The 27,666-nt window shown below is 39.7% G+C and overlaps 1 protein-coding gene across 10 annotated transcripts in view; it reads left to right on the forward strand.

Moving 5' to 3' along the window:
* The first annotated feature begins 465 nt into the window (after positions 1–465).
* Slit2 (slit guidance ligand 2) overlaps positions 466–27,666 on the forward strand; it is a 311,165-nt gene continuing 283,964 nt past the window's right edge. For 4 of the 10 annotated variants that reach the window (XM_076938473.1, XM_076938477.1, XM_076938475.1 and 1 more), the window contains exons 1-4: positions 466–2,538; positions 5,172–5,243; positions 6,414–6,485; positions 17,466–17,537. In XM_076938473.1, the coding sequence (XP_076794588.1) occupies positions 2,348–2,538; positions 5,172–5,243; positions 6,414–6,485; positions 17,466–17,537 (407 nt within the window). In that variant the 5' untranslated portion in view covers positions 466–2,347. The remainder of the gene's footprint in view (positions 2,539–5,171; positions 5,244–6,413; positions 6,486–17,465; positions 17,538–27,666) is intronic. The other 6 variants (XM_076938478.1, XM_076938480.1, XM_034508141.2 and 3 more) reach the window with 3 other exon arrangements.

Raw genomic sequence — 27,666 nt, forward strand, 5'->3', positions numbered from 1 at the left:
TCACAATCTCGCTGTCTCTCTCTTGCAGTGTTGCAAGCCCAGAGCGGTCCTTTAGGATCGCGACTCAAAAAGCAGCAGCAGAGGCGCTTGCCTTCTCCCTTTATTTATGAGCTGCCCTCAAAGCCGCCCCTCTCCTAGTTCTCCCACTGGGAACCTCGGTCTCCGGTGCTCCAGTCACCTCTGAGGCCAAGGAGTTGCTTGGCGAGGACCCGGGTTCCTCTCTCTGATGGCCAAGTTTGCCCCATCCTAGGAGTCTGGGCGCGAGCAGGGGCGTACGGGAACGCGCGCCGCCGCCTGCAACTGGAGCTGGCAGCCTGGGCCTCACCTCTCCCGGGCGAGGTGCGGGCTTTCCGCGCGCGGCCAGGGGGCGGGGCGAGGCTCGCGGGGGCGGAGCCAAGGGCGGGGGCTCCGACTGCTATATAAAGCCCGGAGGCCGCTTTAACTTCGGACTTGGGCTTATTTATTTACAGAGCGCCTGGACGGCGGAGGCTGGAGGAGGCGGTAGCTGTGGCTGCCGCAGACGGTGGTTAAAAAAAGGAGGAGAAGGAGGCGGCGGCGGCGGTGGCGGCTGCGAGGGATGGGAGCGCCCAGGCTTCAGAGCGCAGGCCGAAGCTGCCGAGCTTTCCTGGGGCTGCGGGAGTACTGAGGAGAAAAGGGGGACGTCCCGGGGGCCCACAGGCGACTCCAGAGGCCCGGACTGGGGTCTTTTTGTTTGGCTGCTCTCAGCGCCCTGCAGCCAGAGCGGATAACTCCAGTTACAACAACAACCCACCTTCCAGCAGCCGGGCGAGACTTAAGCTGCCGAGTCCGTCCTATTGTTTAGACACTTGCCTGGGGCTCTGGAGCGCCAGTCCGCGTTCAGTCTCCGCCTTCCCTCTCTCCCTCCACCTTCCTCCCAGGAACCGCGAGTGCCGAAAGCATCCCTGAGAGGGGAAGGGGCTGGAAGCCAAGCGCTGCTTAGACTGCGGTCGCCGAGTCAGGTGCAACGTCCGGGGCCAAGCGGCATCTCAACGTCTGCGGCTGGACTCCTCCCGCGACAGTGGGAGACCGGATCCAACGCCTGAGGAAACTTCCTGCACTTTGAGGCTGAGGACCCACTTGTAGGGGCTGCCTGAGGGGTGGCTGAGAGGCTGCATACAACAGGACGTCGCTGTTGTTTCCTCTACCTGTGCCGTCAGGTGTGTGCTGCGGAGCTGCGGTGTATCCCGGAGACCAGAGTGGCTGGCTGACAAGAGCGCGCACACTCTACTGCCATTTGGCTGTCGCCTGGGGTCTGCCAGAAGTAGCAGATCCCATCTTCCTGCCTACCACTTAGTAGTCATCCATCAGGGCATAGTAGCAGCACTGGCATCGCGGACACCTAGTCTTTGCTTTGCTCTTCTGGGTTTGCCTGTCTGCAAATCTTGCCCAGCCAGTACCCACTCAGTCTTCCGTCCTACTCAACTTGGCTTACTGGATTTTTTTTTTTTTCCTGCAGGGGTGAGGACTAGTGGATATTCCTGCAAGGCTGCAGCGGTCCGACTGCCCTTTTGTCTCTCTGTGTGACCTCAGGGGCAGGCCCTGGTGCAGAGCGTCGCCAAGGACGCCGGGAGGGAGGCGGGATTGCCAAGATATCCTCCAGTGTAGTGCATGAGTGTGTACAAGCCATCCTTGGCTGTCGGGAAGCGGAGAAGACGGCTTGGGGCTGCTGCTGTGCCGCAGGAGTGGAGAGGCCCGGTGAGCTGAGCCCTGCGCCCCGCATCGCCTCCCGCCGCCCCCAAGGCTGCCTGAATACCGGGTGCGCCCCCGCGCGCGCCATGACCAGTCTTTCCGAGGGCTCTGCTTTGGACCTACGAGGCCCTTGCCCCTTCTAGCTTCGGGGGAGCCCACTTTGATCAGGGCCACCATTACTGTTAAAGTCCCCACCTCAGCCTTGTACTCTCCCCACTGGAATTGGATTTGCTAAAGGGTACGTGGGATCAGAAGTCCTCCCTCGTCCTCAAGCCACCAGCCTCTGCATTTTCGCGGACACTGCAAGTAGGAGCTCTTTTACCGCCAAGTTGAAGTCGCTCTCTGTCCTCACAGCTGCTTCGGGGGTCTACTCCCAGCCTGAGTCGGGGCCTATTGATATTCAGGACCTGAAGTTGCCCACGGATCTTCTGCTCTGTTGGAAAGGCTTGGAGAGCAGAGGAAAGACGTGTGCTTCAGTCAGCTCTCCTGCCCCATATCACTGTTCCATATTACTGTGTGAGCATCTCCCCGGGTGCTGTGGGCTGCAAGCCTAGAGCCAGGCACTGGGCTTCCAGTACTGCCCAGTTTTCACGCAACCCAACCGAAAGCTCAAGAGAAGTCCCTCAAAGCAAGGAGTATGTTGGGGAAGATGAGTGGCACTGGCTGGCAGACACTGTCCCTATCTCTTGGGTTAGTGTTGTCGATCTTGAACAAGGTGGCGCCGCAGGCGTGCCCGGCCCAGTGCTCCTGTTCTGGCAGCACAGTGGACTGTCATGGACTGGCACTGCGCAGTGTGCCTAGGAATATCCCCCGCAACACCGAGAGACTGTGAGTATGTGTACTTCGCCCTCCCTGATTCTCCCTCACTCCCCATTGAGGTAACACATCCCCAAGCGTCCAGCCTGGAAAGTCCACATGTGGTAGAAACCTGTTCCTGGTGCAGCCCTCAGAGGCTCTTCAGCACGCGCATCCCGGGGTTGGGCCCTCTGGAAAGGGCACTAAACTGGGAGGAGCCTTTGCCAAGGAGGGGCGGGTCGCTGGCAGCTACGCGTGGTCCCCTTTTCCAGTACCCCCCTCGCCCTTTGCAACTGCTTGTGCACTGTGGACCAGTTCTTTCTGGCTGGGGAGAGAGGCGCCTGGAACTAGAATCCAAGGATGCCTAGGGCAAGGGAGGTGTGACCGTGTTTCCCAGACTGCAAAACCAAGAGTCACCTTGGGCTTGCAAACACACAGGGGTCATTTCAGGACCTTGTTGACTCAGACTGAAGAAGAAGGGGTGGCAGGCTGTTCAGAAAAGAGAATTGTTCTCTCCGGGGCTTTAGGTACCTTTCTAAGTACTGAGGGAGGGGAGATGGAGCTTTGTGCTTGAGCAGATCTTTTCATTGTCTGCGAAGGATGAGTACCCCAGGAAAGCAGCAGTCCGCTCTGTGGGACATGCATCATTTCCCTACCTCGACTTTCTAAAGCCCCTCTCCTTTACAGGGAGGAGGCAGCAACGGTAGCGGTCCTTAAGTGACTCCACTGAGCGGGAGACTTCGGGGAAGACTGCGTCCCGGGGTTTAAGTAAAGTTAGCACTGCTTCTTCATCTAGAACCCACTGGGCCGGGTCCAACTGCTTTGGTGACCCCATGGCCTGGGCTGCCTCTTCCAGCTCTTCCTGCTGCGGCTGTATGCCCTGGGGGCACCTTTCTGGCAATCTGTGAGCTCCTTCACGTGGTGGCAGCTGCTCTGCCTGCCCCTCTTCGCGCTCGGTCGCCCGCAGACATCCCCGCCTCCCTGTCTGCGCGAGTCTTTAATGAAGAAATAAACGCAGACCCGGGGATGACGGCCCGCGCGCTCCTGGTGGGGCACTTCCCGAGTTAGGGAAGCGAAGCGCGGAGGCGACTCTCTTTGTGAAGCGGAGCCCTCCGCCACGCGCCCTCCCCAGCCCCCGGGATGCGCCGGGCTCTCCCGGTTGCGCATGGGCCGGGCAGGCGCGGATGGCTTGGGCTGGTGTAGCGTGGGCGATTGCGCAGAGACTCCTGTTCTTTGCTAGAACTGCGTTTAGCTAGGGCAGCACTTCTCTGCACACAAAGTCATCAAGGCCGACACTTGTCCTCCTCTTTATGCAAACTGCCCCCCCCCCCCGCCCCCTGTCTGGAGGCCCAAGTCCAGGACTTTCTCGGTTTGGAAAGGTTTGCCAATCTTTAGCTCCGCTAAGACTCTCCCCTTGATTGTTTTTCAGCTAGTTGGGCCTTACGGTGAGTGTTTCATCAGGGTGTGATCTACAGAGTTTATTTGCTGTTGGGGTCTGGATCCCACGAGATGACAAATAGCCAGTAAATGATTCTCACAGCTTTAGAGACAATTCAAAGAGGTAGATTGGCTAGACAAGGAGAAGAGCAATGAGGAATTCTGATTTAGTCTTCGGTGTCATTCCTTGCCCTTCAGAATTGTGTAAACTCTAACTTGTCAAAGGACTGGGTTTCCAGAACTGGCAGGAGAATGCCCAGTGGTTGGGGAAAAAAAAGTCCTTTATGAGACGTCTGTGGGGTTTTTAGGAAACCGCATATTCAGAGTTGGTTTATAAAATTCTATATCGTTAGCAAAGTAAACACTTTAAATACAGAATTCAGCACAAAAGTTTGAAAGTTCAAAGGAAGAGAACTTACATAAAGGAACTCAGTTGTCTCCCAAAGGTTAGTTTTATTGTGAATGAATGAAGCCCTGAAAATTTACTTGTTGATCAGAAAAGAAGAATGTGACTTAGGTAACTGTGGTGTTGAAATGAAACAAGCTCGTCAAGGCCGAATCCTGCTTCCATTATTGTCCACACTGTTGGTTTAAACTGCAGTCACAGGAGGGGGGGAGTTGGTGGGGGTGTACAGTGGCTGCTATAAAGAGTTCAGCTTTCCCAGGGACCTAGAATTGTGGGGAAATGAAGGTCTTTGAGGTACCTTACTCTCCCTCACACACTTTTCTTTGCCTCAGGAATTTTGGCTGCAATGCTACCTCCTGAGTGTTCTAATTTTCAAAAGAAATTTCCCTGAATAGTATGAGATTTTTTCTTTTTTCATTAAACTTCCTGAAAGAAACTTCTGGGGGGGCTGTGCTAAAAATAAGAACAAAATTGCAGAATACCTCAGTAAATAAATACCCACATTCTTGTAGAAACCCAAATCGAAAGCACACACACACACACACACAGAGGCCACAAACACACAACAAAAGCCAAGTTAGAGGTGGCATCATTGCTTCAGTAATTTTCCTTTTGACATATGTCAGCAAGAATTTTGTAAACATGAGACATTTATGAACTATTATTTCAAAGGACTCTTTCCTTTTCTCTCCAGCTCACTTTTTAAGCCACACTAATTGAATTAAGTTCTCCCCCACCCCAAGCTCTAACTTGTTTTAAGTTTTACTTTGACCAAATATGAGAGAAATAAAAAAAGGAACTTTAATTTTTTGGTGTCTCTTAGGGATTTGAATGGAAATAACATCACGAGGATCACGAAGACAGATTTTGCTGGTCTCAGGCACCTCAGAGTTCTGTAAGTGTGTTCTTCCTCTGCATCTCAGTTTTGTTTTGAAGATGGCCTACTTTGTTACAACCACTAAGTGTTCATAGTCTATAAAACGTATTTGAAGACAGAAGCCTAAAAAACTTACAGTCTTCCACTTCTTTTTGTTTTTTTCATTGTACAACTTTCATTGAAATCTGTGCCTTTTAAGTAATGGATGTGTGGTGGGGATATCAAGATAGAAAGGACACAGATCAATGGTTTACTCTACTTTAAGGGCTTTATATATGAAAATGTGGAATCATCATTTCTATTTTTTACAATATAAGTAAACAATGGGCGAAATCTGATATGTTGAGGGCTTAACAATTAGCTTGGAAGCTTTCAGTCTGTTGCTTTCTCTTACTACTGAAGTAAAAGTGTCCAGACACTTTTTTTTTTCCCACAGAGCAAGAGTAGAGAAAAAAATAGCATTAAAATCATGCAATCCATCTCTTCTGAAGTTTTTTTTTGGGGGGGGGGCATGCTTGTGTATCAAATATATTGATGTCATTTTGAGTTGCATTCCTTACATTTTATAGCTTTGTAGCTGACATAAATTGTTGCAGTATGATCACTGCACTAATTAGTGGGTTAAATTAGGTGTGAGTTAACCAGTAGTTTGAGTGTCAATATTATGCAAAATTGTGTCACCCACAGGTTTGTAAATATTTACACCCTGTGGCCAAATATTTTCAACTACTGTGTTTACAATGTTAAGTTTTAAGGACCAATTTTGGTCCTTGTGACATTGTTCCATTGATGATGTGCATCCGCATATCAGAATTAAATTATGCTTTCATTGAGCTACTGAATTTGTTAGGAACACAGGTGAATAAGAAAACAGCTCTCAAAGCTGCCCGGTGCTCTGAGTTCCCATCATTGACTTACGTTGGAGTTTAAGTTTCAGATCTTACTTTTCAAGACTAACTGTTGTAAAAAACTTGGTCAGTATTTAAAAAAAAAAAAAATGCCTTGTGGTGTGGAAGCTGCTTCCCCCCTCTGAGATCTCTCTCTTGCTTCATTACTGAATTTGCTAGTGACCTTCAATTCGGAGCCAGCTAGAATGGGAGAGTCAGAGACGGGTTGCAGTTTTCCGCTGCTGAATTGCAGCCTCCTCAGATGGCAACATTAAGAAGCATGTAATATTTTGCATTTCAGTCAGCTCATGGAGAACAAGATCAGCACCATCGAGAGGGGAGCATTCCAGGACCTTAAGGAGCTGGAAAGGCTGTAAGTATTTTCAGTTCCAAACCCATGACAACATGTCTGTGTGTTTAAAGCCACTGGATGTCCAGGATTATGTCTTCAGTTTCATGGGTTCACTTTTAAAGTTTAAGCAGAAAAGGCACTAACAAGTGGTTTCCAAGGTAGAGCAGAGTCCTGGGTAAAAATCATGAACTCCTGTTAAAACCGAAAAGTTCAGGTTTCCAGAGATATTTCCTTGGTGATCATTGCTTTGACACTAAACTAGCAGCATGTTTTTGTTTGCGATACCGGTGGTTTAAGTAGAAAGAATAATTGGTAATTTTATTTGTACTTTATGGAAAGAGAGACTTAGCTAAGAATCTTGTAAGCATCCATGCTGTTACTGCGTGCACCGTTGTTGATACTTTAGGAAAATTAAAAGAGGTTGTGGATAAGTGAATTGTTTGATGTTTAACACTTACAGTAAACATTGATAATAATGACTATTCTCAATTTTATTTAATTGTTTATAATAGCTTCTAAAATATGACTGCTCGGAAAAATAAGCTAAGGGTTATTAAAGTAGGGATGGGTTGTCATCTATTACTGGCATTCTATTTTTAATGAAATTTAAGAATACATTTTGCACTTCAAAAATATTATTTTTAGACATAAAAATTCTTATGGATATATGTATTAGTTGGCTATTCTTGTGTTCACAGAATGTACAGTATTTAACTATATATGTATATATATATATGTATATATATGTATATACACACACTCATAAAAGAAAATTTATGTCTGAAATCAGAGAAATTATAGAGATTGTAATATGAAATGTGATCTCATTTGTTTTGACTATGTTTTCATTTTTAGGGCACTGAAATTAAAATCACTATTAAAATAATTATTTTAATAATTATTTAAATCACTATTAAAATAATTATTTTAACAAGTTTCTGTGCCTGCCTTAATAGTCACTTTAGTAAAAAATACAATACTTTTATCTAAATATGTTATTTGTGGGGACATAGCTTATATTCAAATTCACCAAGCACAAGAGCAAAGGTTACTTTTCTGTCATTGTCTAACAGTAAAAAAATTGACTTGAAATTTTGTGATATATTTGGGAATAAACAGGGTATGTTTTTATTGTTTCAAGTAAAGCATGGGGACATCTATTTTACTTTAAAACTCTGTCCATTACAAATATTATGATATAGTGAATATAACTGTAGAATACTATATAAATTAATTTACTACACTGAGATATGTGTAGTAAATTAGTTTGAGGAAGTAAAAACAAGGTAAATTTTTAGTTGAGTTCATATCCAAGTTTTTAGGTCCATAGCCTATCTTCTATATATAAAAATACTCTGAAAGTGTTTATTGTTGTACTACTACCTAGATGTTTGGGCATAGATGATATGCCCAGTGAGTAACTCAGAGATATTTTACACCATGTAGTTTAATATGTATTGATAAAATGTATTTTATAATAAAATAAAACTTATTGATAATTGAATAGATAATTAAATGTTCATTGGAACAGTTATTGGAATGTTTTCTGGGCAGACTATGGATGTACTGATAACTCGGTCCTGAAACTACATTTAAATGACAGTATTCTTCATGGCATTTTCTGTAACTCACATTTACTTGTAACATTCAGTCTTTAGGAACATAAGAACAATGCACACTTTTTTTTTTTTTTTTACATTTTTAAAGCCACTTCAGAATTTCATTTGAATTTTCGTCTTACGTAAATTAGCTCTTTCTAAAAATCCTAAAGATGCCATATAATTTGAAATTTGATTAGAGTTGTAAGTGGAGACAGACTACTTTTTAACTTTGACTTCCCTTGAGAATGTCACTTCATCTCTGAACAATTTTCTAGGCTACAAAGGCTAAGTCAGATGTTGCAGAGTAGGAGGAGGGCTTGTAATTTTGAATGAAAACTAATATATATGCAAGACTTCTTTAAATCACCCCAGCTGTTGGCTGAGAGCAAATATTTCATATTTGTGAGGAAAAGCTGAGAAAATTCCATTTGTTTACAACTGCCAAGTCCATCTGATGGAAGCGCATTGTTATCTGACAGCCAATTCATCTCCTTGGGACTCTGGAATTCTAAGCCATTTCTTAGGAACATTGTGGATACACTTTTCAAATATTTATTTTTAAATATATTAAATGCCAAGGCAGATTTACTAAGAAATTCATTCAAAACTATTGTGAAGAAAACCGTTTTAAATTTTGTTCAGTTTATTTTTTTAAACAGTAAAACAAAAGAAAAAAAAAAGCCCTACCTTACATTGTGACTTTCATATTCAAATTATTATGACTTACAATATCTACCCCTATTTTATATAGAGTCATTAATGTCACATGAACAACTTGCTTACTTACAAAACTTCAAGTGGGAATGCAAGAAACAGGAAATGGATTAATGTTAAGCTCTGGATTGTATAATCTAAATGATTGTTAATAAATTGGACACAAAACTGCAAATTGAATTCTAAACTGTGACACAGTGCATTAGAAACTATTTATGTTGTAATAGACATTCACCTAGAGAAGCAGGACTTTAGTTTTTTTCCTTTGTATGTAAAGCAAAACAAAATAAAAAACACCAACTTTATTCACATCCAGTGTATAGTTCTAAGTTGTTTTTATTTTAAAATGATACAATAATAGCATTTGTCAATATTGGGAAGGTATTTCGTGAAAACATGAAGAGGTAGGTATTTTTTATAATGTTGATGAAATTTTAACTTAATAAAGAAAAGGCATATTTGAAAATAGTGAATACCTATACCATTTTATGCAGCGAGTTTTTAATTAGTAAAAAAAAACAAGGTCATTTTAGCTTAAATTTAACATTATATGAAATTAGAAAGACACACTTGTAGATCAAAGCACTATAGGTTCAAAAAAGATTTTCACTTAATTAATGTTGTTGAAATAATGGCAGTCAAAATGTTATGCTATCCCTCCTTCTTCCTTCTTCCTTCCTCCTTTCTTTCCTTTCTTCCTTTCGTCTCAAATGGTTTGTTCCTCTCTACTTTCTCCTTTCAAGTCACTCTGTTTTGCTATTGTGGGAGAAACAGCATCGGATGATGAAGGTCTCATCAGCCTGTGGCTATGAGTCACTGTGAATCTGATAGGTTTCCATGGAACTTGCAACCATGAGCCCCTGTCACTTCCTGTTGGGACAGTTGCCATCGTACTCCCAGGCCTGATATATGCCATGCCAGGGTGTCTGGGATGCTTTGTCTTCTCAGTAATACTATTTTATCTTGGAGGGAGGTGTTGGGGGCATCACAGGGCGAATACTCATCATGCACATTGAAATACAATAGCTTCCTCTTGTTTAATAAGAAAGTTATAGAGGAATCTAATGGAGTTATTTTATAAGCTGGTTCAATCCAAACCAACTAAGCAAAACCAAAGTCCATACGAGTAAGTTACACAGAGCATTAGGATAATCAAAGTATGCTTTGCTTTAGATTTCACAGAGCACTGAATAGCTCCACCAGTCTTCATTAAAAGTTATTAACTTAAGGTATATAATGTTCTATGTAGTTTTGTTCAAGTTGCAAATCCCATCCGCTGCTGGAGCTGTGCTGCTCACTGGCCGTCTGTGTGTAGCTATAGTTAGGCTGTACTCCCTGAGTTCTGTTTTATGGCAGTCTGGGGGGGAACTTTGGCATCCTATTAGTAAAGTCAATTCCTCCCATTTTTAAAATCCCCTCATAGCGTGAGTGGAATATTATTGGAATTTTTGATATAATGATACTTCAAAATGAAACACATATTTGTCTAGCTTATGTTTGTGGGTGAGCAGCAGCCAGGAATAGAAACTCGTGGCTTTGAATGGACCCCACAAATACCAAATACTCATCATTACAATAATTCCAGAAGTAGGAAGGCACTTTGGAGTTTGGTTAAATGGCTTTAGAAGTGCTATTGTAGGCTCTGCTGATGGGGGCAGGGCAGAGATAAAACAGAGGGGAGCAGGGCTAAAGCCATTATCTAGCTGCTCCTGGTTTCAGGCACCTTTTAATACCTTCTTCTGGATCACCTGTGAAAGCTACCCACTGGTTATGCTGTTGGTTGGATGTCTAGCCACTTCTAAACTCAACTCCATTCTAAAGCCAGCATAAGACTTTTGCAGATCCTGAATTTCAGTTGCCTTGTAAGATCTTGATCCTACAGTTTCGTCTTTAAATCTTCAGTTACCCCAAATTCAAAGATAGAGACAGTAATCAAGGTCCAGCTCTCCCCTCAACACTCCGACTGTCTGCTTTTCAGACCTATACTTTATTCAAACAATCCTGGTGTTATTCTTTTTATTTTTAACGTGACATTTTAAATAAATAAAATAGCCAATAAAAAGAAAGAAAAAAGTTTCCTTGAAAAAAAAATCATCCTAAAAATATTGTGATGTGAGGAATCTGAGGATATAAATATGATAACTTAAATGTTTTGACGTTTCCACCAATTCATAATCACAAAATATATCACCCTTAAGCTTAGAAATTTAGAACCCTTTACGATAAAGTCACCATTTGAGCAAGCTCTGTATTTCAGAAACAAATACTTAAAAGATACAATTTCCTCTAAGGCGGTTGTGAATTCATCCTCTTGCCACGAGTATAATTCGACTCATAAACAAGTGGCACTGTGTGGTTGGGAGCGGTGGCCTAGAGATTGTATTGTAGGTTGTACCACATGAGTTCAAGTGTAGAAAATGTTGTAGAACAGGTCCGAAGGATAGCACCACTTATCCTCTGTTTGTCAAGGCTGTAGAGGACCCTTCTTCCCACTAATCCTGCAAGCTTATATGCAACCTAACACATCCATAGTTCTTCTTGTAAAGAGAATCTCACAACACTAATCTCCGTGGCGAAGAATCTAAGTTCATCTCAAGGGACATTTCTCTGGTATTGTACACCTTGGTTTAAAATCCCTGTTGGTTTCATATACATTTTGCATGTTTTTTTTCTTAAAGAAATACATCAGACATTGTGCATAATAAAAATAAAATGTGCGAAACAATTCATAGTTGTTAAATGTCTCCATTCCAATGCATTTCTAAGCAGGATGGGCAATTCTGAATTGTGTTCACTGATTGTAGTCTTAGAAAGATTTCATGGGGGTGGGGGGTTGCTACTACAAAGCGAGACATTCACTGCAGTGTGTTTTTATGGGTGCTGGTGAGAAGATCCATTTGCCACTGCGGACTACTTTATGAATTCTGAGGCAGCCAAGGGTGTTTATTTTTCCCACATCTGGTTTGGTCTCATCCTTTGTGACAATGTTTGCTGGATGCTGTTTCCTTTATGCTCCTCCTGAAATGAGGAGTTTAGTTTGCACTGTTTCAATGTATTTGTGGAAGCAGTGAATGTCAAATATTTTACATTTACTTCTGTCTTGCATTGCTTTTGGATATCTTTCTGCTTGAATTAGACCTTCCAGAGTGCATTTCACAAGCTTGCATAGGGAGGGTACTTTTTTTTTCTTATGGACTTCACATATATTGTCCTATTTTCAAAACAAGTTACAACTGCTGGGCTGACAGGAAGACATAAGTAATAATGGAATCTTGGGGACAAAGAGACTGACTTGAAGTCATAGGTGTTGGAGTGTCATTTTAAGAGGCTTTTATAAAAGTCTTTGCCTCTCCTCTTTATAGCATCCATCCACGCTGGTTTCAGGATTCTGTTCTAGAACAGAAACTATGCCATATTATTTTAGATTGTGGTGGTAATGGGATTCCTGTGGCCTCTCTAGCCATTTCTGCTGTGTGATGCCTTGTAATAGCAACTGCTAGATCACTAATGTAAAGTATTCATATGCTGTATTGCGGATTGTGTTGTCTAGCCATATAGAAACTCTCCCTCATCTTAAATCTGGAAGCATTCAATAAGAGAGACTTCAGAAAGCCTTGAATTTCAATACCCCTTGATTATGTCACATCATCTTTAAAATCTTTAATTCCCTCTCTTTTCAAATAGGGATAGTTATCCCAGTAGTGCAGGGATTCGTGAGATAGTGTACACAGTTTCTCGCAGTGCATGATACACAGTGCTTAATGATAGTTATGGATTTTTACACAACTACTTTTTCAAAAGTTGAATCTAGTGATAGATTATATCCTAAATTTATGAACATGCTATATTTAGTCATCGTATTTGTTATTTTTACTTGGAGTTTCTTCATGGGATCAGAAGATAAAAAGAAAGTACATATTTTTCTTATGTTTTTTTTTCAGAGTTTTTTATACTCTTCCTGAATATGTAGACTATCATTCAATGAAGGCTGAGAGCAGAAAACAGCCTTTTTATTAAAAAGTGTTGGCTTTTCTAACATAGGGCACAGAGGAGAAAATTATCACTGATTGTGCTGCTGAAAACAATAATAATCTTCAGCTATATAAAACAAGTGAGATATTAAAAACTTTTAAAAATTTGAATTTTAGTTTTATGAAAAATAAAAGTGTTTGCTCTACAAGGGTCAGAAGAACAATGCTTTAAGTAAGCAATAGAAGTTTCATCTGAAGAGTCATGCATGTATGCCGAGTAGGAGAGCAGTGATATATTTTAAGGCAACATATACTGAATTTTGGACTACACATAAAACTGAGGTATATTTGCATTGATTTGTGGATATAAAGCACACGTTTTTCACTGGATTTTGTACAACAGTATAAAGTTTGAGTTTTGAATAAGGTGGAAGGTTATCTTGGGGTAAAATATTAACTGAGCTGATAAGAGAGTTGAGAAAAGTAAGATACTATAGCATCCATCAAAGCATTAATCCTTGGAGTAAAGGGAAGATAATAATTTAGCACAGTATCTCGCTTGTGAGCCAGGCAGTTGATACTCAGCATTTGAGAGTCCTGCGGTGTTTACATAGCTCTGAGATCACTCACTCATCTGATCATCAGACTCAGAAGCAGGAGGTGGCTTAGATAGATCTAGGATCTTTAAATATCTTTGGCCTAAGAAAAACTATCTCAGAGCAATTTACCACGTGTTTTCCAAAAGTATGAATCACCACCCAGAGAATCCTCAAATGGCCCTCAGATTTTGTGAGTAGACTGTGTCCCAGGATGATGACACAGAACTGATGTGACTATACGCCATCGTCTGTCCTTGGACACAACTGAGCTTTTTAACAGAATCCCTTATACCGTCTCCCATCAGTAATCCTAAGAACAGCCGTTCACTGTTTCCATGAGTAGGGACCATCACTTTTAAAGGTCACCTCATTTATATCAGAGTTCACATCATGACATCTCTTTAAGTCACTATGGTTTTCAGTTCTGTTGTATTAGAGATGGGGCGCTTTTTATCAAACTTTTTTTCTTTTGTGTAATTGTTTTATATGTTAAAAGCCTTCAAAACAACTGTAGATTTTTTTTAAAATGCCTTTTAAAGATTTAATTTCTGGCACTTGCAAGAATCTTTACTTTGAAATATTTCCTTGGACTTGAAGGGGTTTTTTATTGAAATATTTTCTGACCCTTTAACCCTATTACTGATGGAAGAAAACAAGAGCCAAATATAGACACTTTAAAAAAGACTATATTATCAATTTGTGCCTCTCATATTATTATACTTTTCTTAGTGTGCCTGCCATTCTCCTGTGATAATATCTTGCCTCACCTTCAAAACATGATTAGTTTAGACAAATTTACTTCCATGAAAAAATAAGGAAATGTAGAACGATTGCTTAACATCATATCATCATCAGTATTATTGTGTTGTGTGCATGTGCATGAATGTATGTGTGCATGTTTGTGTGTGTGCCTGTCTTACCCAACGACATCTGCATGCTCAGGTGTGTGAGTGGAAGTCACGGACCAACTTTGTGGATTGGTTTCCTTCCTTCTATATTTTTTCTTTTAAAGTGACTTATTTTTATTTCATGCACATTGGTGTTTTACCTGCATGCATGTCTGTGTGAGTGTGTGAATTACAGACAATTGTGAGTTTTGAGAATTGAATATGGGTCCTTTGGAAGACCAGGGCTCTTAACCACTGAGTCATCTCTCCAGACCCTCCTGCTTTCATAAGTGTTCCAGAAATCAAACTCAGGCTGTCAGGCTTATTTTGGGGGGGGGAAGGGGTGGCAAGCACCTCATCCACTGAGCAATCTTTTCAGCCTCCCACAGCTAGTGTCTTCTATAAATTAAATTGCATTCATTTTTATTTGAGCAGCACAAAGATGTTTAAGAAGTAGATTACATAAAACTGGCCTTCTCAGGGAAACTGAGTGTTCCATGATTTTCAAGCATTGGTGAGGAACAGCCATCGTTCTCAGTGTATGGGATCACAACGCCTGAAGCCAAACTTCTAGCTCTACTTTTGGGTTGTGGATTTCTCACCAAAGCCTATGGAGTGTTGTTCATTTGTAAGGGTGTTGGGACAAGTGAATGAAGTAATTTATATAGCTTAATTCATGTCAGATATTGTGATGTGAGTTAAGAACCACTGGGAATGTGAAAAGGATTACGACAATAAAGAGAAAGACATTACATGTGCCATGGCTTAAATACCTATGTTTACACAAATATATGAAGTTTTGCTGATGTATTAGCAAGAAGGTTAGAAAAAGCTGTTGGTCACTGATAATTACATTTCATTTAAACACACTGAGTTCCCTCTGCTCTTTATATGATGCTGACAGTATGTGGTTGCTGAGGAAAGAGAAAGGAAAGGTTTAGGGTACATGGAAGCATGTTGGATGGTAGAGATTTGGTTAGCTGGGTATCGACTGGTGGCTCAGGGAGTATGCCAAAGCAAAGTGGTCCTGATATCAAGTGATTATCCTGGCCCCCTCACTGCACTATATCAAAATGCAAAGAGAGCACTCACTTCTCATTCTACACAATTAGAACCTCCTAAATGCCAGAAAAGATTGGGGAGTGCAGAATGAGAACAGGAGATCGCTTTGTCTTCTAATACAGTTCAAACCTAGTAAGTGCCAGAGAAAGAGGAAGGAACACAAAGATCGGGTCTTCACATTGGAGGAGCTCACAGCCCAGTGGGAAAGAGACCAGCACATGAGTCAGTATAATACAGTGCAAGGGGGTCATATCAAATGCTCTGGGGGCACAGCCAAGGGAGGTATGGAGTTCACACAGAATAGCTGGAGTTTCCTGGATGTAAGAAAGCGCCCTGTGATGGGAAGGGAAAGCTCTCTTTGGACAGCTGCCTTTTGCAAAATCTCAGTTTGAGGCTTGAAGTGGCGTGCCTGCTCAGGCTGAAGAATCAGATCAGCTCTGTTAATCCAGTGCTTGGAATATGATTAAGAAACCCCATGTCTGTCATTCTAGAAATCAGAATAGGCATTTTGTGCATACATTCCCCAAAGAACTCCTGCTGCCTGGAAAAGCATTCTCATTGTCATTATTACAAAATGTGATTTTTTTGGATGCTCAAAAATGATTTTTTTTTTTAGAATCTTGTAAATAATTTTTTAGATGCTATCATAATGAAATCACAATTAAGTTATTTTGTTTAAAATGGAAAATGATGGATGGTGAAAGTATTTTACCCTCAAAATCATTCCCAAGAAAGAAAAAAAATTGAATAAATGGCTTGTTTTTTTACTTTTAATTTTATTATGTGGTCCATTCATAAAAATTAATGCACGTGTGAGAGCAAATCCGCCCTTTCACCACTAATTTTCCTCTTTCCCCTTTTTGTACCTTGGAACACAAGGTATGGATTTTACTACATGCTGGCATGGCTCTGTAGATGGGCAGCTTCTTCAAGTGCTTGGTTACTCGAAGCTCCTATCACTCTTACTACCTTCTGTTCATGTGATCTACAGCTCACTTAAATGCAGACCCTGCTTTCAGACTGTCCTTGTAGCCATTGCTTGGATACATGGGATTACAAGTGGAGGTCTTCATGCTTTAAGGTAACTTTGAGTAAGGAATCACTTATTTACCTGCTTTTTTCGAAAACGCAATTACTGCCTGCTGGGGACTAAGTAACTGTCTTAATTCCACCTGATGAGCCTTTAAGTAAATCAGAACATCACACCATTAACATGTATCCTGATGACTTAACCATGTTTTTGCCTTTCTTAGGGTGATATTGGTCTTAGAAGCCAAGCAACTTGTACATCACGTATGTGTAGCTATTTCCCATGGACTACTCATCAATACATGTAGATTTACAAGAAGCCGAAGAGTAGGCTGATAGCATTGACTTGATTAAAGGACTCTCATAGACTGGGTAGGGTTGGATTGTTAAGTATATCAGGGATAGTGTTTGCTCACTCTCTCTAATAAGTGTGCACGTTCCCAGTGAGCTCAAGGTTTGTTCAGAGTTGCAATCAAGTCCTCACCCAAAGCATCTAAAACATCAAAAAACGAAAAGCAGTGCAACCTTTGAAACACTACTTGATCAAACAGAATGTAACTCAATTCAGTGATCAGTCAGGAGCTGTGGATTGAGGCTTGTGCTTTTTTATATTTATTCTGATTGTACCTATGGGGAAAAAAGTCTTATAGAAACTATCTCTTGCCCTGACCCTAGTCAAATAAACAGGGAATAAAATTGCAAGTTCTATGTACTGTGCCTTTGCTTAAAAATTTAGTCATTTTTGAATATATGAATTCTTTTAATAGTTTGCTGTATTAATATATCTATCCTCTATTGAAGTTATGTCTGAGTGAGGAAATCCAAATCCATCATGTGTGTTCTGTTTATCTGATGTTGCAGGGGCTTTGAGTTGAGATTCTAGGTCCCAGTAATCACCGTCTGAGTAAGCACAATGGAAAATTGCCTTCAACAGCCATGTAACAAAAGGTGTAAACCATGTAACAAAAGGTGTAACCAACTTTTGGGTTGCAGTGCTTGGATTTTCTTGAAGGTCATTCCATTCTTTCTAGAAATGCAGGATGAAGCATGACACTATCAAAGCAAGGCTCATTGTTAAGTATTTTCTGTGTAACATAAACTCTTTTTGTTTGTTTGTTTTGTCTTGTTTTCTCCAAAGGCGTTTAAACAGAAATAACCTTCAGTTGCTTCCTGAGCTGCTGTTTCTTGGGACTGCGAAGCTCTACCGGCTGTAAGTAGACACACAAGTGCTTGCTGCTGCTTTGCACTGACCTTGTGTTTTATTAATAGAGTTGCGGCTGTTTTCTTGAGCTTTCCTGGAATCCATGCGTTCGGAGATTCTTAGATTGGAAGTTTGCCCTTTTGCTTTCTGAAAGAAATAAAAGATCTTCAGTGGTTCCAGTGGCTTTGTTTATGTAGCGTTCTGTGGTTCCAGGGTGCATTATTGCAGTTGCTTTTTTCTTGGTTTTCGTTATGGGGTGATACAGAGGTTTGCCTAGTGCGCAAAGGAAACCTCAAATTTGGAAGAGAAGAATTGCTACTGTTCTTCCACTTTTAAAGGAAGTTGATAGTGTTTCCTGTAAAGTTGGGGTTCCTTCTATAAGCTCTTTTTTGGCATTATTTCTGAATTTGAGGAATAGTGTTTATTAGATTACCCATATTTATCCTAAGGCATTTAAAGCTGTACAGTCTTTCATAAGTGCTTCTTTTGAAGCCAGAATTACAAAATCTGCAATGTGAACTGCCAGAAGGCAAGAGACTTCCACATCAAAATACCTCGTACACTGTTAGGGAAGTCGTTCTTTTAAAAAAGCACATTGCAAGTGAAATCGGCTTTTCCTCCTAGGAATGCTTGTTCTCTGACCTAATGTGTAATAGGAAAAACACATTTATGAAAGCTTTGAAATAGATTTTTTCAGCTGTGTGCATGGTTTTGCACAGACGGTAGATATGCTACAAAGTGTTGGCAAGAATAAATAGCAATGATTATCGATGCTCGCGTATGCTGTGAAATGATGGCTGGGATAGGTAGGAAGTTGTCTGGAGTGGCCCCACCTGGGTGTCGGGAAGTCCCATATGGAAGTGTTTGTAGAGAAAGTGAACACATTGCTCTTTTCCGAATTTTATTTTGTAGCCAAAGCTTTGTAGCCTACACGTTCAATATTGTTGTTATCAATTCCAGAAGCGTGTATGTGGGGGTGGGGGTTCTCTCATACTCACCCCTGCTGGAAACAGGATGTCTGCTAGGTCAGTCCTCCTGATACTTCATTTCACAATACAAAGATCATTCCCAGCTGACACCCCACATCTTCTCTTTCCTGACATCGTTTCCCCAAGGAAAGCCAAAATCCCTGGCTGCATTGCTCATGTTTGTGAGATTTGCTGTTTAATGTGTCCTATTCAAGTGTATTTTTAAATATCAAAGGAACTTCTCTTAACACATCATCTCTAAGGGCTATTTTTTTGAGGAAGTAGGATGTAGCATGCTATAGAATTATACACCACACACACACACACACACACACACACGCACTTAGTGTTGTAATAGCCAGATTTGTTTTCAAATAATATCCCCTTTCTGCTTTAATTGGTAGGGGCTGAAGAAACTTGTAATAACTGATTTTGAAGCTAATGTCTGATGACCTTGCTAAACTGTGACTTTGCAAGCAGTGTGCATACAAAAACAACACATAGTGCCTTTGAATTTTTTTTATTTACTACAGAAATGAACTTAAATGGAATGGCTGTTGTCTGTTATCAGTTGTACTATGAAAAATGTACAAAGCAACCTCAGTACTCTCTCTGACAAGCGAGAGTGTTCCATGTTTACTCTGGAAGTACTTGGACTGACTTGCCCAGGAGTTGTTGAATGGCTTAATGCATTATAAAAGTCCCCACCAGCAAATTATACAGTTTGACATCTAGACCCCTCTGACAATATTGTATAATGAAACAAAGATATTTTATATATTTTAAGATCTTATACTTTTCTGAAGCTTCTGTATGATGGAACACATGAGAGCTGGAAACAGTGGCCTGAAAAGGCATCAGACCCCACAAGGCTGTCACAAAATTTTCTATGTCATTCATGTTTAAAAGGAGGAAGGGGAGTTAAAAAATATGCTTGGGATACTTCTATGTCTGTTTCGCTCAAATACGTTTCCCCAGTGAGCATGCCAGGTAATGGTTTTAATTGTTCACATCTACAGTTCTAACACAGATGTAAATGTTGTTTTCCTAAATCTTGCCCTTCATGGCATCATGCTTAGTATTAACAGAGTATCATTCTCTATTTGATGGGTGACATTTCCTTGCAATAGAAATGTAGAGGTTTACTTTTCTGTCCTTCCTTCCCACCACCTCTCTCTCTCGTTCGTTTCTGCCTTTCCTCCCTTCCACATTTCTTCCCTTCCATCCTGGCTTTTAATTCTCATTTTTTTTTCATTCTATAGGCGAGGCTACCCTCGAACTTACTATGTAGCACATATTAGCCTTGAAGTGCAGCCATCCTCCTGACTCAGCCTACTCCATGTTGGGACCACCATCATGGAAATGTGGTTGTCTACTCATTCAAATCAGAAATCTTTTTGTTTCAAGCTAATAGGTAGAGGTTAAAATTGTTAAAAGTGTTGATTCTCTTGAGAAGAAAAGTAATAAAACTATATATGAGTACTTTTTAAATAATACCAAGGCCAATAAAATTAAACACACAGCATGAAGAGTCTTTTGTAAGCAGGACAAAATTTGTAAGTCTGGTTACTACATGAGGGCTAGTATACCTGTGAAGATCGAGGCTATAGGCTCATTGCTCCTCCCCTTCCTGTGATACCTGAGTCTAGTTGCTCACTGAAAATGAATATTGTAGTAGATAGAAAATTAAATGTTAAAAAGCCACATTCAAAAGTACCCTTTGAAATGCTCCTTCAGAAATGAATCATTGTACAAGGAGATTTCTGTATAAGAAAACAGGTTTGGGAATTTTGAGAGATAAAAGGAAAAAAATATTAGCATAAAAAAATCTGACCAGTTGTTTCATGTGTATATTAAAAGAAATCCATTTTTGCCTGGCTGAATATCATAGTAGAAGTAGGCATATGTACAGCACAGGAAAACAGCACATCTAGAATTCATTTTTCCATCACAAATGGTGCTAATTAATGTCTATTTAACCTATTACATACTTTAATATGTTTTCACTACATATTACCATCCATGAATGTAAACCAGTTTATAAGCTGGTATTTGATTTTAACGTTGGTTTCCTAGATGGAAATTACCTTGATAAGTTGGATATCATAAATATTACTTTTAGTTTTTATAATTAATAAATCGACATCTGATTTTTGACTGGAAATGAGATGCCTGGCACGCATGCATTTTGCAGACTCTAAATGCGATATAAAAGAAAAAGAGGGTACACTGTAAATGAATTATGATTTGACACGGTTGATTGCTGCTAGCGGCCAAATATGCTTTCCCTTTGCTGCCTGCTCCAATTTCTCTTTGGAAGGGCCGAGAGAGCACTGCATGCTCAGGTCAAGATGTTTGCTCAGAAATAGTAGTACACCCACAGCTGTGTTGGCTGGAGCAGAAGACTAGTTTAAATAGCATTACCGTTTATCCAGTCCATTAACAGAACTCTGTAAAATAATCCCAACTCTCTGTAAACTACAGGACAGTGTAATAAAATTACAAGCACTTGTTGACAGATGGAAAGTGTAAGAGAAAGCATAGGATGATAGGATGCAGGTTAAAAGAGACAGCATATAGTTTTCCTGACTACTACAGGGTGACTCCTTCCTCCACTTTGCTACTCTCCTGATCCTGAGGTTTTGCATTTTTATGATCCACCTAAGAGTGAAAGGAAATTTTTTTCAGGGCAATCTGGAGCTAGTTAACTGAAACAGACTGTGGTGAATTTTGAAGAGGTTGGCCACTTATGGGCTGAACCCAAGGAACAGCATACGCAAATCTTCCAGATAAGCCTGTCCTTCAAGGCAGTTTGCAAGTGTGTGGTGCACCATTTCCCATCGGAGTTTGCAGCTGCTTATCCAGGCTCATTAGAGAGGAACTTCATTGATGGTACCATGGATAAGCATCTGGTTGTGAATGTTTGTTTTGTGGTTTTCAGTTGATGTCTTTGAGTATTATTATATTTACCCAGACGTCTAACCTAGGTTTACATATCCAAGGCACTTTTATAGAAACTCATCTTAATCTAGTATCTACCCAAATCCAAAGAAAACAAACAAATAATTAAAATATATCTACCTCTGTCACCGTGGCACACTTTATTACATTATTTTTGAATACAAGCTTTATTTATGGTTTTGACATGGAAAATTATTTCTTAAGGAGATTGAGAACCACCAAACTTCCTGACTGTATGAATATTAAAGTCAAATACACCTTTTATGGGTTAAGTAATTCTCACTAGAGATGAACAGATTTTTGACTGCTTAAATTGATTGGTCCTGTAGCAACTCTTGTCTTAAACATCCTCAGATTGTCAAAATACTTTCTGATAACTATAGTCAAGGGAATTTTTTTTTTTTTTGGAAAGGAAATTTAATGTTTTTTTTTTTTAATTCTTGTTGTTTTATAAAGCTAAAAATTTAATTCTTATAGTGTAACAAATACACAACTAAGCTGTCTTTATTTCTTATTTCCTCACTTCCAATGCAAAAGTTTTCATTGCTTTTGATAGTTTTAAGAAAAGGATCTGCTCTTGTAAATAGGTCTTTTAAATTCAGAAAACTAAAATCATGCTTACATTTGTGAATTATGATGTAAGTTTTAATCTTATAATTGTGCTTATCAATACTCTCCACACATATATTAGGGAAAATTTTAACATCCCTGAGTCTAATGTGAGACTTGACCCTTGGAAGGTCTCAATAACTGATGTGTTGAATTGAGACTCTGTTGGGTTCCAGGATTGCAACTTGAATGAGCAAGTGATCACTCTGGGAAGGCATTATGAATTATGGAGAACCAGATTTAATTTAAGAGATAAGGTGGCTAATTAAATGTTTGGTTCTCTTGGGTTTTCTAAACATTGAATGGTTTCAGTAGATACAGCAAGATCAAAACAAGACCTGTTTATTTCTTTTAAAGCAAAATGTACCTTCATTTGTGGCAAAGGTATACTCAAGCACAACTAACCTTGTTTTGGGTTATCAAGAAAGTCTCATTAGGATTCTAGTAGTCAAGCAGAAAAGCGGAAAACGACAGTGGAGCCATGTAAAAATTCCTCTTGAATTAATTTCTGCCAGCTCTGATTAAAGTGTGCGCCACTGGAGGTGTCAGGAGCCGTAGTTCCCGGCTTCATTTTACTCTTGGCCTGTTTGCCCCCTGCCACAATAAATCCCCCTTTAGCTGCACAGGAATTGCAGGTTACAGTTGCTACGGTTACCATTGTCCAGACTGGCATCATTACTCTTGGAGGGAGCTTCAGTGAAGGCGACTGCTGACTTCACTGAGAGGCTCAGGTGTTGAGGGTGAAAGTTCTGCAGGAAGAAGCCCATCTGTCCCGTAATCCACATGCGGAAACACTTCGTGCTTGTTACAGGTTAAAATTTTGGTGAGGGAGGAATCCGACTGACTACTTGTGTTTGAAAACAGAGAGCCTGGAGGATAGAAAGTATAGAAGTGTGGAAGTGTTAACTTCCAGTGATTAAAGTGTTACCCTTTATTTCTTCTCAAGTAACAAATTAGTTTTATTTTTTTTAACATGACCTGAGAGACTCTAGTTTTGCCACTTAAAAATATCTGTTGATGAGAATTTGAGTTTAAAAGACTTTCATTGCTCAGTTCTAATATTTATCTAAATAATACACGATTTATTAATTAATTATCCTATTTACTTACTGAATTATTGAGATGTAATCTCAGTATGTCGTGCTGGCTGGCCTGGAATTCACTATGCAGACAGTACTGGCCAGGAGCTGTGGCCTTTTTCCTGCCTCAGTCTCCCAACTGCTACAGTGACTAATAGGAGTGTGCCAGCATGCCACCCTTCTAGACATCAAAGATTAATTTTTTAAATGTGTGTAAAGCGGAAATGACATGAGGGTATCTGTACATACGTCACAGTAACCATTGCCATATGCTGGGAAGACAATGCAATACACATCATTCAACAGAGCTATTTCTGTTTTATTTTTTAAATCAATACATTATATAAGGAGTTATATGTCAAAAAATCAAGTGGAATGAAAGATAGCAATTATGATTTCTTCCAGCTTAGTGGTGATACTTTTTTCTTCAAAAAGGTAGCAAATGGCTTTGTTGTTGACGATGGACAAATTTCTGCGGCACCTACCAAGTAAACTCTGGCTGTGAAATCTACAACAAAGTGCTTTGCATCAGAGAGCCCAGAGCAAGGAGGTTGTTTGAAATCGTCTTACAAAACGTTTGCTTTGTTAGTTCAAATGCCTCTCATCACTGCATCGTGAGCCTCTATAAGCACTCATGGTATTCTGTATTAAGTTTGGAGAATGCTATAACATGAAGGGAAAAATTGACATGACATGACATAGATCATTGCATGCAAGGTTGTATTTGAACCTCAGATTTTACTAACATGTAAATTAAAACAGAGTGAGTTCATTGATACTTGTGAAGATTTCTGAAGCATGCATTCACATATGTGGTTTACAAGTTAAAAAATTATCATGTATACATATTTGGGCATCTATTCACATCTTGATTATAATCATTAAATGTCATAGCAATCTCGAGATTATAATTGGGCAACTGGACTCCACACACATTTTATTCCTAAGTATACATACTGATGGCAATTAAGCTACACTAATGTAGTTTGAATGTACGTACATGTTCACATTGTATTTTAAATAATTGAAATCAACTTAATTCACCTTAGGAAGATGGTAGTTTGAAGTACTGAATAGATTACATTCAATATTTGATGTTATTTTATCTCTAGAAAACTCTGGAGTTAAGTTTTCTTACCTGTGAAATCAAAAGAACCATGTTATCTACTTTCTAGGGAATATCACAAGTTTCTTTCAAATTCTATATTCAAAGGAACATTGTCAGCTTTCAACTATGGTAGAAATTCTGGTTCTAGTGTTATTAATGTCTCATTGCAAATGTAGTGAAGATGAGAATCAGCCAGAAGGCCCTGTAGTTTTCCCTCACTCAGCCAGGTTCATGATACTATTGCTTCACTTTGCATTCCATCTTCAGTTCAATAACTGGTAATTCTGCAGAGCCACCTCAGTCATTGTAGCATAATGCATTGACATAAACTGTACACCTCTACCGTTGTTGTATTCCTTTCAGCTGCAGAAGGTGTATTCTAGCCAGGGTATTCTTAATGAGTTCTTGTCTTTTTCTTCCAGTTGATGACTAATGTAGTTTTAGACTTCATATATAAGATGGATAAGGGTAGGAATGATATGTCTTCCTGAGAAGGGAACATAGGTGCTGAATAAAATCTTTCAAGAATATCAGCAAAGAGTCTGAGGCTGTGCTTGAGACTCATATCAGTTCCTTGGTTCAGTGTCATTTTTAGTAATAGTGAAAATGTCTATCTTAATTAAAACAATATGCTCTTCCACTCCCATGTTGTTTTTCATAATGTTATGAGAATAAAGTCTTTGGCATTGCCCTCTGTATTTTAAAGTGCATCTGTGATTTTAAATGCATTTTAAAAATACTTGTTTTTGTAAAGAATTGGTTAAAAATGAGAACTATTCAGTGCTTTGAATTTAGGCACTATATTATATTTAAATGAACGGGGAGTCAGAAGATATTTGTGCTTGTCTCTGCTTTTGACTGAAGGCTGATATTTTCAGGACTCATATGCTATTGTCAGGGGGATGCTATGTGTGGCCTCTGGTCACCTTGTAACCACACTAGTTATTTCTCACTGTCTTCTTTATGGGGGTTGCTCTTGAAGTATTTTGAGAAATTGTGATTTAGGAAATCTTTGACTGGATGATAAAAAGATGAGACTCAGAAAAGGAAGCTATAAGACAAGAAAAGGAAAAAAAGGAGAAGTAAGGGAGGAAGGAAGGAAGGAAGGAAGGAAGGAAGGAAGGCGGGCAGGCGGGCTTGCCATCAGTACTGTCCACACATTCACACACGGACATTACATTATGGTGTAAAATGTTATTAGAAGAATATCTGTACTTCTTGAAATGACCTCAAATGAAGTTTTATGTCCAGGTTTAGCAACTTGGTTTAAGTGTTTAAAAAATTCAAAAGAAAGAAGAAATAAGTAACTCTGGTAAAAGGGTGGAGGAAAGATAGCCTTGGCCCAGTCACGACAGGTTTTTTCTTCAAGTGAAAGATTAAAGCTTGAAGTGAATAGCCTAAAGCAGCAAGGAGAAAGGTTGATAGCTGCCCCTCCAACCAGTCCAATTGATCGAGAGAGGGAAAAAAAAAAAAAGCCTAATTTAAAGTTCTGTTTGTTCTATGTCTTAAACCACCAGAATTCTCGTTTAGGACTGGAGGAATGCTCCAGAGGAAAAGAATTCAAGGATAAAAAGTCATTGCAAGCCAACAATTGTTCTTAATCCTCACAAAATGCTGGAGAAATTAAATTTATTCTTTATTGCTCACATTGTTACCTAGGTCACTAGGCGATGGGAAAATTGGCCTGGGAGTCGAGTAGGCGCAAGCTTTGTTTTGTGTCTACATGCTTAACCTTAGACACGACAAGGCATCTTAGAGTGTTGTGGGAACTAAGTTCAGAGCTTTTACACCACGACTTTTATTACACAGGATTTATAACAAACTGTGCTGTCAGGAGATGAACACGTTGTGTGTACATTGCAGTGTTAAATGATCATTTAATTAACACCTAAGGGGGGGAAAACCTTGTGAAATTCTTAGCAGTTTTCACTGTTGGTTTCCTGGGAGGTTTTAATATCCGAGTTCCATTGAAATTTCTTTTTCGACATAGAGACACAATAGAGATGATAAACTTTTTAAGGAAGACAAACAGTTTAACCTTGACCCCCCTTTTTGTTCCATAATAATAGCTGAAATTCAGTTTTCAGTCAGATATGCTTACCTAAAATGGTTTATAGACTAAACATTTAAAATACATCTTAATTAAATACTTTGTATACAGATTTATAAATTCATAAGTGTGTAAATATATCAACATTGTTTAAACTGCATTCTAAACATTTAGCTACAAAATAATACAAATTACCAATATTTATACATGTGAACTTATTTAAAATACTTTCTAAACTATTGATTGCAAAACAATCAAATTTACTTATCCGTCTTAATTAGATTGATAAATTTGGAGTGTTACTTTTAAATACATTTTTTAAGTCACTATATTTGTATTGTTTTGTAAATGTGACTCAAAGTAGGAATTTAGAGACTAGAAAATTGTATGGGAAAAAAAAGCACATTATATTTTTTCCTCGTTACTTTGGAGACAGATACTGCTTCGATGAAAGTTATATATAGAGAATAGAGCGGAATAATGCCATTAGCCTGAAAGTTCTAAATTACTTCATTAAAATATCGAGTGCTCTCAAATATCTTAATTCTCTCTTGTTCTTTTCTGAGACAAGTGACTAAAAAGGAATGGTCTTCTAAACGATGGTAAGGTGGAAAATACAAAATAATCCTGTCAAGAGCTTCTGCAAGCTTACTGACACTTTAAAGATACACTTAAAAATGTATATCACCTTCTCTCAATATATCTACGTATGAATATTTGATTTGTACATGTGAAACTTTGAAGATACTTACTAGATTAGATACTGGTAAAGTAGAACATTTCTTACATTTCCTGGGAACTATTATACTGTCATAACATAGTTTCTTTTCTTCCTTTTCATGTTAAAATTTTATTTATTATTGTTGCCTGTTTGGGTATGTGTCTGTCTGTGCATGTATGTACACACACTCACTTGTATAGCCTCCACGTGGAGCTTATAGGAAAACATTCAGAATTGGTTGTTCCTGCTGCTTCTTGATGCTGCATCTCTCTTGGTTGCTGCTGTTCTGAGTGCTCCTGGATCTCAGACTTGGAGCTTTGTGGACCCCATCATCTCTGTCTCCCATTCCTCTGCCTTGAGAGTACAGGGACTCACAAATGTGAGTTACTGAATTAGGCTTTCTGATGTTTTGAGGACTGAACTCAGGTTCTTAGGCTTGTGTAGGATGCACTATTACTTAATGAACCATCTTACTGACCCTAATGAGGGTTTTCTAACCATATTTTTAATTCTTGCTGAAAAAAATAAAGCTCATCCCTGTCTTCACCCTTTTTGTTTGTTTGTTGCATTTTTTTTTTTAAATCCCAGGCTGGCTTGGAACTCTGCTGGTTGCAGAGGAGAGGATGCTTTTGAACTTCTGAT

Source organism: Arvicanthis niloticus, chromosome 7 (genome assembly GCF_011762505.2).
Source record: "Arvicanthis niloticus isolate mArvNil1 chromosome 7, mArvNil1.pat.X, whole genome shotgun sequence".
Classification (NCBI taxonomy): Eukaryota; Metazoa; Chordata; class Mammalia; order Rodentia; family Muridae; genus Arvicanthis; species Arvicanthis niloticus.